This window comes from Pelophylax lessonae (assembly GCF_965119305.1).
Source record: "Pelophylax lessonae genome assembly, chromosome: 13".
NCBI classification, from domain to species: Eukaryota; Metazoa; Chordata; class Amphibia; order Anura; family Ranidae; genus Pelophylax; species Pelophylax lessonae.
This window is the reverse complement of record NC_138780.1, coordinates 179,709,366-179,723,229: the sequence shown is the minus strand read 5'-3', so window position 1 is coordinate 179,723,229 and position 13,864 is coordinate 179,709,366. Positions and strand designations below refer to the sequence as shown.

Genomic DNA, 13,864 nt, shown 5'->3' with positions numbered 1-13,864 from the left:
CGGGGCGGGGCCTGTCCGGCCATTTTCTCGAAGAGCAAAGCGTGGCCTCTAGCGGCGGCAGGACGTCACGTCTCCATAGTGACGGGCTGGAAGCTTCCAGGCCCGGTGTATGGATGAGGCTCGCAGGCCGGAGAGGAGCACCGGAGGGGAGGAGGAGATGGGGGGACCCAGAGTATGGCCGGTCCTGTCCGCCCTCATCGCCCTTTCTACCATTACCCGATTCCACCGCCTGGGGGAGCCGCCGCACGTCTGGTGAGAGTTACTAGCCACTGAGCACTGCTAACCACCGACCATCGCCGCCTGGGGGCGCTAACACTTCATTATTGGGTGCAGACTATCTGTGACCACTAGTTACTCATTACTATCCATTGACTGTCTCTAACCACTAACATTCCACCACAGACCGCTACTAACCATTACTAACCACTAACATTACTACCACAGACCAGAGTGCCACAGCATTGCCCCCAATCAATGCAGAGTGCCACAGCGTGCCCCCCAATCAATGCAGAGTGCCACAGCATTGCCCCCCAATCAATGCAGAGTGCCACAGCATTGCCCCCAATCAATGCAGAGTGCCACAGCGTGCCCCCCAATCAATGCAGAGTGCCACAGCATTGTCCCCAATCAATGCAGAGTGCCACAGCGTGCCCCCCAATCAATGCAGAGTGCCACAGCATGCCCCCCAATCAATGCAGAGTGCCACAGCGTGCCCCCAATCAATGCAGAGTGCCACAGCGTGCCCCCAATCAATGCAGAGTGCCACAGCGTGCCCCCAATCAATGCAGAGTGCCACAGCGTGCCCCCAATCAATGCAGAGTGCCACAGCGTGCCCCCAATCAATGCAGAGTGCCACAGCATTGCCCCCCAATCAATGCAGAGTGCCACAGCATTGCCCCCAATCAATGCAGAGTGCCACAGCGTGCCCCCCAATCAATGCAGAGTGCCACAGCATTGTCCCCAATCAATGCAGAGTGCCACAGCGTGCCCCCCAATCAATGCAGAGTGCCACAGCATGCCCCCAATCAATGCAGAGTGCCACAGCATGCCCCCAATCAATGCAGAGTGCCACAGCGTGCCCCCAATCAATGCAGAGTGCCACAGCGTGCCCCCAATCAATGCAGAGTGCCACAGCGTGCCCCCAATCAATGCAGAGTGCCACAGCATGCCCCCAATCAATGCAGAGTGCCACAGCATGCCCCCAATCAATGCAGAGTGCCACAGCATGCCCCCAATCAATGCAGAGTGCCACAGCGTGCCCCCAATCAATGCAGAGTGCCACAGCGTGCCCCCAATCAATGCAGAGTGCCACAGCGTGCCCCCAATCAATGCAGAGTGCCACAGCATTGCCCCCCAATCAATGCAGAGTGCCACAGCATTGCCCCCAATCATTGCAGAGTGCCACAGCGTGCCCCCAATCAATGCAGAGTGCCACAGCATGCCCCCAATCAATGCAGAGTGCCACAGCGTGCCCCCAATCAATGCAGAGTGCCACAGCGTGCCCCCAATCAATGCAGAGTGCCACAGCGTGCCCCCAATCAATGCAGAGTGCCACAGCGTGCCCCCAATCAATGCAGAGTGCCACAGCATGCCCCCAATCAATGCAGAGTGCCACAGCATGCCCCCAATCAATGCAGAGTGCCACAGCGTGCCCCCAATCAATGCAGAGTGCCACAGCGTGCCCCCAATCAATGCAGAGTGCCACAGCGTGCCCCCAATCAATGCAGAGTGCCACAGCGTGCCCCCAATCAATGCAGAGTGCCACAGCATTACCCCCCAATCAATGCAGAGTGCCACAGCATTGCCCCCCAATCAATGCAGAGCGCCACAGCATTGTCCCCAATCATTGCAGAGCGCCACAGCATTGTCCCCAATCAATGCAGAGCGCCACAGCATTGCCCCCAATCATTGCAGAGCGCCACAGCATTGCCCCCAATCATTGCAGAGCGCCACAGCATTGCCCCCAATCATTGCAGAGCGCCACAGCATTGTCCCCAATCAATGCAGTGTGGGCTTCCCCCCCCCCCCCCGAGACCAATGCACTTACCTGGCGGCGGCCTCTCTTCAGTCCCGGCGGCGGCAGCTTTTCCTCACTCCGTCCCCCGGCGTGTCTCCTGCAGTCCTCCCGCTCCCGCCTCCTCCTCGGCCAATGGCATGAGGTTTGCCTTGCAGCCAATCACGAAGCGTGTATCGGACGCTCTTCCTGATTGGCCAGGAGGAGGATCGGTGTGGCAATAGCGAATTTTCATTCGCTATTGTCACACAATGGGTGGGCTCGGGACGCAGTGCTCTGCACCCCGGGCCCACCCTTTGCATCGCCCTATTAGAGCCTCTGGCTCTAATCAGGTGATGTAAAAAAAAAATCCCCATTAAGCTCCATGCGTCCGGCGCCCTGCATGCAGATTAGGGGGCCGGACGCATGGATGGGGGGGGGGGGGGCCTGCGCCCCCAACACACCGGCCGCCACTGCCGACCACAGACCACTACTAACTATGACCATTACTAACCATTATCATTCCTACCACAGACCACTACTAACTATGACCGTTACTAACCACTATCATTCCTACCACAGACCGCTACTAACTATGACCATTACTAACCACTAACATTACTACCACGGACCACTACTAACTATGACCATTACTAACCACTAACATTCCTACCACAGACCGCTATTAACTATGACCGTTACTAACCACTAACATTATTACCACAGACCACTACTAACTATGATCATTACTAACCACTAACATTCCTACCACAGACCGCTACTAACTATGACCATTACTAACCACTAACATTCCTACCACAGACCGCTACTAACTATGACCATTACTAACCACTAACATTACTACCACAGACCGCTATTAACTATGACCGTTACTAACCACTAACATTACTACCACGGACCACTACTAACTATGACCGTTACTAACCACTAACATTCCCACCACAGACCGCTACTAACTATGACCATTACTAACCACTAACATTACTACCACGGACCACTACTAACTATGACCGTTACTAACCACTAACATTCCCACCACAGACCACTACTAACTATGACCGTTACTAACCACTAACATTCCTACCACAGACCGCTACTAACTATGACCATTACTAACCACTAACATTCCTACCACAGACCGCTATTAACTATGACCGTTACTAACCACTAACATTATTACCACAGACCACTACTAACTATGATCATTACTAACCACTAACATTCCTACCACAGACCGCTACTAACTATGACCATTACTAACCACTAACATTCCTACCACAGACCGCTACTAACTATGACCATTACTAACCACTAACATTACTACCACGGACCACTACTAACTATGACCGTTACTAACCACTAACATTCCCACCACAGACCACTACTAACTATGACCGTTACTAACCACTAACATTCCTACCACAGACCGCTACTAACTATGACCATTACTAACCACTAACATTCCTACCACAGACCGCTATTAACTATGACCGTTACTAACCACTAACATTATTACCACAGACCACTACTAACTATGATCATTACTAACCACTAACATTCCTACCACAGACCGCTACTAACTATGACCATTACTAACCACTAACATTCCTACCACAGACCACTACTAACTATGACCATTACTAACCACTAACATTACTACCACAGACCGCTACTAACTATGACCATTACTAACCACTAACATTCCTACCACAGACCACTACTAACTATGACCGTTACTAATCACTAACATTACTACCACGGACCGCTACTAACTATGACCGTTACTAACCACTAACATTACTACCACGGACCACTACTAACTATGACCGTTACTAATCACTATCATTCCTACCACAGACCGCTACTAACTATGACCATTACTAACCACTAACATTACTACCACGGACCACTACTAACTATGACCGTTACTAACCACTAACATTACTACCACAGACCACTACTAACTATGACCATTACTAACCACTAACATTACTACCACAGACCGCTACTAACTATGACCATTACTAACCACTAACATTACTACCACAGACCACTACTAACTATGACCGTTGTCCCCAACCACTGATAACGTTCAACCACTGACCGTCCACTCCATTATTGGGTGCAGACTATATGCAGCCACTAATATTCCTTACACTTATTACTATTACTAACCATTGACTGTCCCTAACCACTAACATTTCCACCACAGACCACTATTAACTTATCACCGTTACTAACCACTGATCCACCCTAAACTCCGATCATAATACTGACCGTGCCCACCGACCACTGATGATGATCACCCTCCAACCATCCTTAACCACTGATAACGTTCAACCTCGGATCGTCCCTGACCTGCAACCATCCACGACCTCCAACTGTCCCCGACCAGCGACCGTCCCCGACAACCTCCGACCTTTCCCAAGCAACCACCGACCCGGACCTCTGATCCTCCGCCTGTCCTCGACCACCAACTGGTCCTAACCCCGATTATCCCCAACCTCGGACCGTACCCTGACCTGCGACCATCCACGACCTCCGACCGTCCCCGACCATCCCTGACCACCGACTATCCCCGACCTCCGACTATCCCTAACAACTGATAACGTTCAACCTCTGACCGTCCCCAACCACCAACCGTCCCTAACCAAAGTAAACGATCAACCTTTGACCATTCCTAACCACTGATAAGGTTTAACCTCAGATTGTCCCTAACTATCGACTGTCCCTGACCTGCGACCGTCAGCGACCTCCAACCATCCTCTGCCTCCGACCGTTCTTGGCCTCTTACCGTCCCCGACCACTGACCGTCTCCAACCACTGACAACGATCAACCTCCGACCGTCCCCGTCCGACCTCCGACCATTCCTAACCTCTGACCGTCCCTAACCACCGACTGACCACCCACCGTCCCCAATCTCGGACCGCCCCCAACCTTCGACCGTTCCTAACCTCTGACCGTCCTCTGGCTGTCCCCCGACCTCTGACCGTCCCCCGACCACTGACCATCCCCAACTACCGATCGACCCTAACAACTGACTGCTCCCATCCTTAACCAGGGACTACCCCTAATCCCTGACTGCCCCAAACTTCTGACTGTTTCTAATCACTGATCATCTCAACCTCCAACCGTCCCTAACCATTAACATTTCCAACCTATAAGTTTCCTACCCGCTGGCCATCCTTAACTACTGATTATTCCAATTTATTGACCACCCCGGGCCTAACTACTTTCACTCCCTAACCATTAGCATTTCTAACCTTTAACAATTCCTACTCTCTGATCATCCCTAACCTCTGACCAACCCTAACCATTAATTATTCTAAACTCTCACCATCTTTAACTATTAATATTTCTAACCATTCCTACCCACGACCATCCCTAACCTCTGACCTCCAACCATTTCCATGGCCCAGGGGAGTTGGCCCATGTCTAGTGAGTGCAGACCAACCACTGGCTCAAGAAGGGAGTCGCCTGTTATTGTGAGGTAGAAAGGATAGGGGTGGCTTCCTCTCTTCAATGTGGCGGTAGGGGGGTGGATCCTTGCATTTTTGCGGTTGTAAAGTGAACACAGTGTGTCTTCTCTTTCAGCTGGGATGAGACACATTTTGGAAAGATGGGAAGTTATTACATCAACAGGACGTTTTTCTTCGATGTGCACCCCCCTCTGGGGAAGGTAAGCAAATCCATCCCACCCCTGGGGAAGGTAGAAGATAACACTCTTCCCCTGGGAATTGGGAAAGCTGAGACTCTACCTTACCCCTGGGGAAGCTGAGACTCTACCCTACCCCTGGGGAAGCTGAGACTCTACCTTACCCCTGGGGAAGCTGAGACTCTACCTTACCCCTGGGGAAGCTGAGACTCTACCCTACCCCTGGGGAAGCTGAGACTCTACCCTACCCCTGGGGAAGCTGAGACTCTACCCTACCCCTGGGGAAGCTGAGACTCTACCCTACCCCTGGGGAAGCTGAGACTCTACCCTACCCCTGGGGAAGCTGAGACTCTACCCTACCCCTGGGGAAGCTGAGACTCTACCCTACCCCTGGGGAAGCTAACAGACTTTACAAGGTTTGTCTCTTATTCCTTTAGATGCTTATTGGATTGTCTGGACATTTGACCGGATACAATGGTTCCTTCTCCTTCCTGAAGCCTGGGCAGAGCTATGAAGATCATAACTACCTGGGCATGAGAGGGGTGAGAGGCGGCATCACACTGCACGGGGCACATGTCTGAAATGTTTCCTCTGTGGTCTGAGCATACCTGTGTGATTGTACAACGGACATGATTGAAATCAAGATAGGAGATATTGGGACATGAGAATCAGTTCCTCGACTTGCTGGAGGTTTTCTTCTTGCTACTTGCAGAGAAATGTGTTCTAGTGGTGAAGTTGGTGGGTGATTCCCTTGGTGATTTGAGGCATGTGGTGGAGATTGTTACATAGTACATAGTTACATAGTAGGTGAGGTTGAATAAAAACAATAGTCCATCCAGTTCAACCTGTGTAGGTGTGTGTGGCTGTAATCATCTCACATAGCCGTTGATGTGCGTCTAAGAGTCTTTTGAAAGCCACCATACGTCCCGCAGAAACCACCTCTTGTGGTAGAGAATTCCACAATCTTGTAGCCCTAACCGTAAAGAACCCCCCACGTTGCCTGAGGTTAAAACGCTTCTCCTCTAATCGCATTGTATGCTCTCTTGTCCTCATGCAATCCCTTCGACTGAACAGCTTTTTTTTTCTAAGCTGAGATCCCCATTGAGATATTTATAAATTGCTATCATGTCCCCCCTCAGGCGTCTCTTCTCCAGGGAGAATAAATCGAGCGATTGCAGACGCTCTTCATAGTTTAGGTCCTCCAATCCCCTAATCAGTTTAGTTGCCCTTCTCTGGACTCTCTCCAGCTCCAAAACATCCCTCCTGAGGACTGGCGACCAGAACTGGACAGAATACTCCAGATGCGGTTGGACCAGAGTTTTATAGAGTGGAAGGATTATAGTCTTATCTCTGGAATACATCCCTTTTCTTTATGCATGCTAATATTCTGCTGGCTTTGGCAGCTGCCGCTTGACATTGCATGCTATTGACTAGTCTATCATGAACCAAGACTCCCAGATCTTTCTCCATTTTTGATTCCCCCAAGGGTTCCCCCCCAAAAGTGTATTGTGCTTTTATGTTTCTAGTCCCCAAGTGCAAAACCTTACACTTCTCCACATTAAACCTCATTTGCCATGTCGTTGCCCACTCTGTTATTTTGTCCAGGTCATTCTGTAGGATATCTGCTTCATGCTGTGCAGTTATTGCGCTGCCCAATTTTGTGTCATCTGCAAAAACTGATAACGAACTACTGATCCCGTCCTTAATGTTGTAGGTGGTTGATTGTGGGTGGTTCCCCCAGTGATTGAATGGGTGGTGCTTTATGGATTGAAGGCAGGTGATCTCTGCGTAAGTGGTGAAGATGATTGGTTCCACCACTGATTGGAGGCGGGTGCTTTGTGGATCTGATGATGGTGGGTATCCTGCGAATGTAAAGATTGCGGGTGGTTCATCCAATAATTTGAGGTGCTGGGTTTGTGGATGTGGTGGAGATGATTGGTGGTTCCTGTTGTAATAAGAGGAGGGTGCTCTGTGGAGGTGGAAATGATTGGTGGTTCCTCCAGTGATTGCAGAAAGGTGCTCTGTGGAGGTAGAGATGATTGGTGGCTCCCCCAGTAATTGGAGGAAGGTGCTCTGTGGAGGTGGAGATGATTGGTGGTTCCCCAATGGTTGCAGGAAGGTGCTCTGTGGAGGTGGAAATGATTGGTGGTTCCTCCAGTGATTGGAGGAAGGTGATCTGTGGAGGTGGAGATGATTGGTGGCTTCCCCAGTGATTGGAGGAAGGTGCTCTGTGAAGGTGGAGATGATTGGTGGTTCCCCCAGTGATTGCAGAAAGGTGCTCTGTGGAGGTGGAGATGATTGGTGACTCCCCCAGTGATTGGAGGAAGGTGCTCTGTAGAGGTGGGAATGATTGTTGGTTCCTCATGTGATTGGAGGAAGGTGCTCTGTAGAGGTGGGAATGATTGTTGGTTCCTCCAGTGATTGCAGAAAGGTGCTCTGTGGAGGTGGAGATGATTGGTGACTCCCCCAGTGATTGGAGGAAGGTGCTCTGTGGAGGTGGAGATGATTGGTGGTTCCCAAGTGGTTGCAGTAAGGTGCTCTGTGGAGGTGCAGATGATTGGTGGTTCCCCAGTGATTGGAGGAAGGTGCTCTGTGGAGGTGGAGATGATTGGTGACTCCCCCAAGGATTAGAGGAAGGTGCTCTGTAGAGGTGGGAATGATTGTTGGTTCCTCATGTGATTGGAGGAAGGTGCTCTGTGGTGGTGGAGATGATTGCAAGTGGTTGCTCTGTGTATGTGGTGTAGATGTTTTGTGGTTCCCCCAGTGATTGGAACCAGGTGCTTTTAAAGTAGGATGTAGTGGTATATCACAATATATTAATTGAGTGACATGTTGTTTCCTTCTGGCAGTTCTGCGCCTTCCTAGGCTCCTGGCTCCCTCCACTCGCCTTCCTCATCATCCTGCAGCTTTCTGGATCATTATCGGCTGCCCTACTGGCTGCTCTTCTCATCTTGCTCGGTAAGGAGATCCTGATTATCAGTTATTGTTCCTATGCCTGAATCTAGGATGGATTACCTGGATGGGCACCACTGCTGCTGCATGTCATGGGAATCCTCCAATCAGAGCTCACATAGCTAATAGCTCCTCCTCCTTCTACTTGAACAGGACCATTGGTTAGTCCTCACAGTCCTAAAGCAGGTTGACTGCTGACAGGACCAGTTAACTTTAACATTGCTGATATTATTGCAATTATTTCCCGCAGACACTGGCTGCATCACACTGTCCCAGTACATCTTGCTGGATCCCATCCTCATGTTCTTCATCATGGCCGCCGTTCTCAGTATGGTCAAGTTTAACGCCTGTTCCCACAGGTGAGTAGAGGGGACGTAGTGACAAGAAAAGACATGCTGCATGTCCCTGTCCCTACCACTTACCCTGTCCATCCCCCTAACCTTCCTGAATACTAACCTTATCTATCTATACCGCTTTGTGGCTATGTCTGGGTAAACTTAAAAAGTGCCTATGCAGTGCATCTCTGCAATACATGGAGATTTCCCCATGTTTTGTCACTTTAAAATGCTGCCATTGCAGGCAAATGCCTATTGATCCTGCGGAAATTCAGTGAGCTGCTAACTTCCTCTATTGAGCTGACAACTCCACCTCCGCTGCACTGAAATCTCAAAAAGCGTTGCCAACCCCACCCCGATCTCCTCTGCAGGACTACAGAAAACCTCCCTACTTTATTATGGTAATGAGGAGAGGGTTTATGTAGTCCAGGAAGAACTGGGCAGGGGGTACAACACTGCTTGGGATTTCAATGTTGTAGGGGTACAGGGGTATGTATGTTTACTGCAGAGAGGTACCGCATAGGTTATTTTTTTCTCCCTTTGCCTAGACATACTTGTTATATTAATCCTTCTACCTAAGGTTGGCCATACATTATAGGATTTTTCTTCTTTAGCTGTTTAGCATGGATGGAGAAATCTCCCCTGTCGGCTAATGTATTCTGATAGCCGGCACAACAATGCATATTGGGCGGCACAGTGGTGTAGTGGTTAGCACTATCACCTAGCAGCAAGAGGGTCACTGGTTCAAATCCCAACCACGACACTACCTGCCTGGAGTTTGCATGTTCTCCCTGTGCCTGCGTGGGTTTCCTCCGGGTACTCCGGTTTCCTCCTACACTCCAAAGACATGTTGGTAGGTTAATTGGATCCTGTATAAAATTGGCCCTACTGTGTATGAATGTGAGTTAGGGACCTTAGATTGTAAGCTCCTTGAGGGCAGGGACTGATGTGAATGTGCAATGTATATGTAAAGCGCTGCGTAAATTGACAGCCCTATACAAGTACCTGAAATAAATAAATAATAAAATAAATGTATCTGATGGAAAGTGATGTTCAGCCAAGCATTTTCCAGCTGGCTCCTTCATTTTTCAGATTGAAGGATGTCAGGTGGGAGGATGACCACGGTGCCACCCACTCAAATTTCAGCCTTGTATGACCGGCTTAATGCCAACCATTACATTAAACCAGTTGTAAACTTCAGAAATAAATGTATTCTTATTATATAGGATTTGTATAGCGCCGACAGTTTATGCAGCGCTTTACAACTTGAGGGTAAACAGTACAAATACAATACACTTTAATACAGTAGGAATCTGAGGCCCTTGGTCGTTAGAGCTTACAATCTAAGAACAAAGCATATCCCTCTATAGCAGGGATCTCAAACTGGTGGCCCTCCAGCTGTTGTGGAACAACAAGTCCCATCATGCTCCTGCTTATGGAAGTCATGCTTGTAACTGTCAGCCTTGCAATGCCTCATGGGAATTGTATTTCCGCAACAGCTGGAGGGCCACCAGTTTGAGACCCCTGCTCTATAGTGTGTACTTGTCTCAATTAAAAGCAATAAGCTGGCTATACATTATACAATTGTCCTGTTCATTTTCCTTTAGATTTACCTTCAACTATGTAGTACAAGGGTCTGCCTGACTGAATACACACTGAAAGTGTTTAGGTTTGACCTTATATTATATGGTTTTGGTAAATCTAAGGGAAAATTGTACAAGAAGATTGTATAATGTATGGCCAGCCTTATGCCTCGTACACACGTACCAATCGTCGGCCGAACGATCGGCCGTCTTTTGTCCGAGGGCTGTCGTGTCTGTTGAAAACTGCAAAAGACTGCACACGAATTTTGTCGGCCAACAACAGCCGACTGCAGAAGTGATGTCATGTGATGGTTAACTTTCCTTGTCTTTTTTCTTTTCTGAGCATGCCCAGTCTTGCAAATATGCTGATTGTCGGCCGAATTCTGTACTGACTGGCAAACAATCGGCCGTTCTGGTGTTGGCCAACAAAAATTTTAATGCCTGCACGACAGATTCTTTTCAGCCGAAAATGCGCTGTCGGAAGCATCATACTAACAAGCCTACAATCGCCCAATCGGTCGTCGGCCGAATATTTACGGCCGACAATCGGTACGTGTGTACGGGGCTTTAGTGTCATTTCTGTCTGCTGCTTCGTTCCTCTGCTATCAGCATGAGTCACTTCTGGCAAGTTTTCCTGACACCAAAAGAAATAAGGTGACAGGGGAGGGATCTCCAGCTGATTGTGATCCTCATCTCTGTTCCTGTGTGCTGTGTGAATGGGAGGGGGGGGGGTGTCCCTTCCCTTCCCTCCAATCAGCTCTCAGAGCCCTCTTCACTGAGCTCTGCAGAGTGTAACTTCAGCTCTCCGCCCCCTTTTTTTTTTTTTCTTTATGACCGCTCAGGCAAGCTATAGATTCTGCACTTTAGACTGATGTAGAGAAGGGAATACTGCAGATAAACGGGTACAACTTTTTGTAGGAGGATTTGTTTTATCTCTGTATCACCTGATCCAGTCACTTTACTGGGTATATTTAAGGGTTTACAACCACTTTACCTTTCTTGTCTCCAAAGCAATCAGGCTGATACCCTATTGGCCTAGGCCATCCTTCAGTTAATTTCTTTCATCATCAGGCACATCTCTTCTCTAAACCTTCTATCTGCTTTCTGCCAGACAATGAGGAGATATCCGGGGAAGAAATATTCCTCCAGGAGGTCTTTATTTTATTTTTTAATTTTGACCTCTTCTCACCGGTTTATGTTCTGATTATTTTCCAAGCTCTGTCCACTTCACATCATGTTACAGCATTGCAGTTGTTCAAGTACAGCAAAGTCAGCGATGTGCACTGTCAGTGCGCATTCTGATTGGACCTTCCAGCACATTTCCTGTCCTGATGAAGATGATCCACCTCTAATACCCAATCATGTGTCGGGGATTTAAATTCCTGTAAATAAAATGCTGCAGAAAATGGGATGTATAGAGCAAACACAGACCAGAACCTAACCCATCACCTCTTCTCTCTCCTCAGGCCATTCAGCGCCCTCTGGTGGTGGTGGCTGATACTGACTGGTGTAAGTCTGGCTGGAGCGTTGGGTGTGAAGTTTGTCGGTCTGTTTGTGGTCATCTTTGTTGGCCTGAACACAGTGAGGGACCTGTGGAGGCTGCTGGGAGATCTCAGTCTGACTCTGGTGAGTTCTGAGAATTTCACTTCTGGGATATTTGTGTCTGTTAACTTTAGTTACTATCCTGGACCGTGTGGTCCGGTTCAGGGGACATATGCCTCTTATTTCTGATGTCAGCAGTGAATCCGGGCTGATGTGAAAATTTCTGCTTTACAAAATCCGCCAGGTGTTTATTTGAACAACCCGAAAATGTCATTGTATTGCTGAATGTAAGAAAATGTTCCTCGTGTTCTCCATTTTGCAGGATGTTTTCCTGCGTCATTTGGCCGCTCGCGTTGTGTGTCTTATTGCTCTGCCGCTTACCTTGTACGCTCTCATCTTTGCTGTGCATTTCACCGTCCTTAATAAAAGGTAAGCTGTGTGACCCCATTTCCTGCTCCGCTCTGATGTGTTCTGCCGTGGCATGCATTGTGTGATGTAGTAATCAGTGTTGGGGGTCTTTGGAAATCATCCTTATCTTCTTCCTGCATTTTTAGTGGTCCTGGCGATGGTTTCTTCAGCTCTGCCTTCCAGTCCCGTCTAGATGGAAACAATCTGCACAATGCCTCTATGCCGGAGCGTACGTACCAAATTGGGCGTCATGTAACACAGAAGGGGCGCTATACTGACTGTGGGGTCACATGGAGTGCAATAATTGTACAGCGCCCCAATTTAAATGGAGGAATCTCTCATTAGAGTCCCCAGCCCCTGCAGGGGTCTCCAAACTTTCAAACCAAAGGGCCACTTTACCCCCCCCCCCCTCAAATTTTAGGGGGGCCGGACTGTGGCTAGTTGGATTACGCAAATGCCCCAGCATCAGTGGGAGTAAACAATGCCATAGGCTTGGTAATCAGTGGGAGTTTCAAAAAAAATTACATCTTTGGTGTCAGTGGAAGGAATAGTGCCCTATTGTTGGTGTAAGTGGAAGGAATAGTGCCCCATCGTTGGTGTCGGTGGGAGGAATAGTGCCCCATCGTTGGTGTCGGTGGGAGGAATAGTGCCCCATCGTTGGTGTCGGTGGGAGGAATAGTGCCCCATCGTTGGTGTCGGTGGGAGGAATAGTGCCCCATCATTGGTGTCGGTGGGAGGAATAGTGCCCCATTGTTGGTGTCGGTGGGAGGAATAGTGCCCCATTGTTGGTGTCGGTGGGAGGAATAGTGCCCCATTGTTGGTGTCGGTGGGAGGAATAGTGCCCCATTGTTGGTGTCGGTGGGAGGAATAGTGCCCCATTGTTGGTGTCGGTGGGAAGAATAGTGCCTCATCCTTGGTGCCAGTGGGAAAAATAGTGCCCCGTGTACTGGTGCCAGTGGGAGGAACAGTGCCCTGTCACTGGTGCCAGTGGGAGGAACAGTGCCCCATCACTGGTGTCAGTGGGAGGAACAGTGCCCCATCTGTAAATAATAGAATTATGTTATTGGACAAAGGGCAGGCCCATGATCACATTGAAGCTCAGGAATACCAGTTACTATTATTACCTTTACTGACATCTCTGACATCTCGATGTTCTATGGACTCATGTGACATCGCTTCTGATGACATCACACTCGCCTTAAGAGATGGCATTATTGCCCCCTGGATTCAAGTGATGACATCGCCGCTTCCTTGGATCGGAGTGATGGCATCGCCGCTTCCTTGGATCGGAGTGATGGCATCGCCGCTTCCTTGGATCGGAGTGATGGCATCACTTGCATTGAGCCATAGAAATATAATCTTCTTGTAATGTGG

The 13,864-nt window shown here is 49.1% G+C and overlaps 1 protein-coding gene across 1 annotated transcript in view; it reads left to right on the top strand.

The window, feature by feature from the left end:
- The first annotated feature begins 9 nt into the window (after positions 1 to 9).
- POMT2 (protein O-mannosyltransferase 2) overlaps positions 10 to 13,864 on the top strand; it is a 33,141-nt gene continuing 19,286 nt past the window's right edge. The window contains exons 1-8 of the mRNA XM_082275133.1: positions 10 to 252; positions 5,610 to 5,694; positions 6,108 to 6,212; positions 8,520 to 8,628; positions 8,873 to 8,981; positions 12,007 to 12,166; positions 12,405 to 12,511; positions 12,637 to 12,719. Of these exons, the coding sequence (XP_082131259.1) occupies positions 110 to 252; positions 5,610 to 5,694; positions 6,108 to 6,212; positions 8,520 to 8,628; positions 8,873 to 8,981; positions 12,007 to 12,166; positions 12,405 to 12,511; positions 12,637 to 12,719 (901 nt within the window). The 5' untranslated portion in view covers positions 10 to 109. The remainder of the gene's footprint in view (positions 253 to 5,609; positions 5,695 to 6,107; positions 6,213 to 8,519; positions 8,629 to 8,872; positions 8,982 to 12,006; positions 12,167 to 12,404; positions 12,512 to 12,636; positions 12,720 to 13,864) is intronic.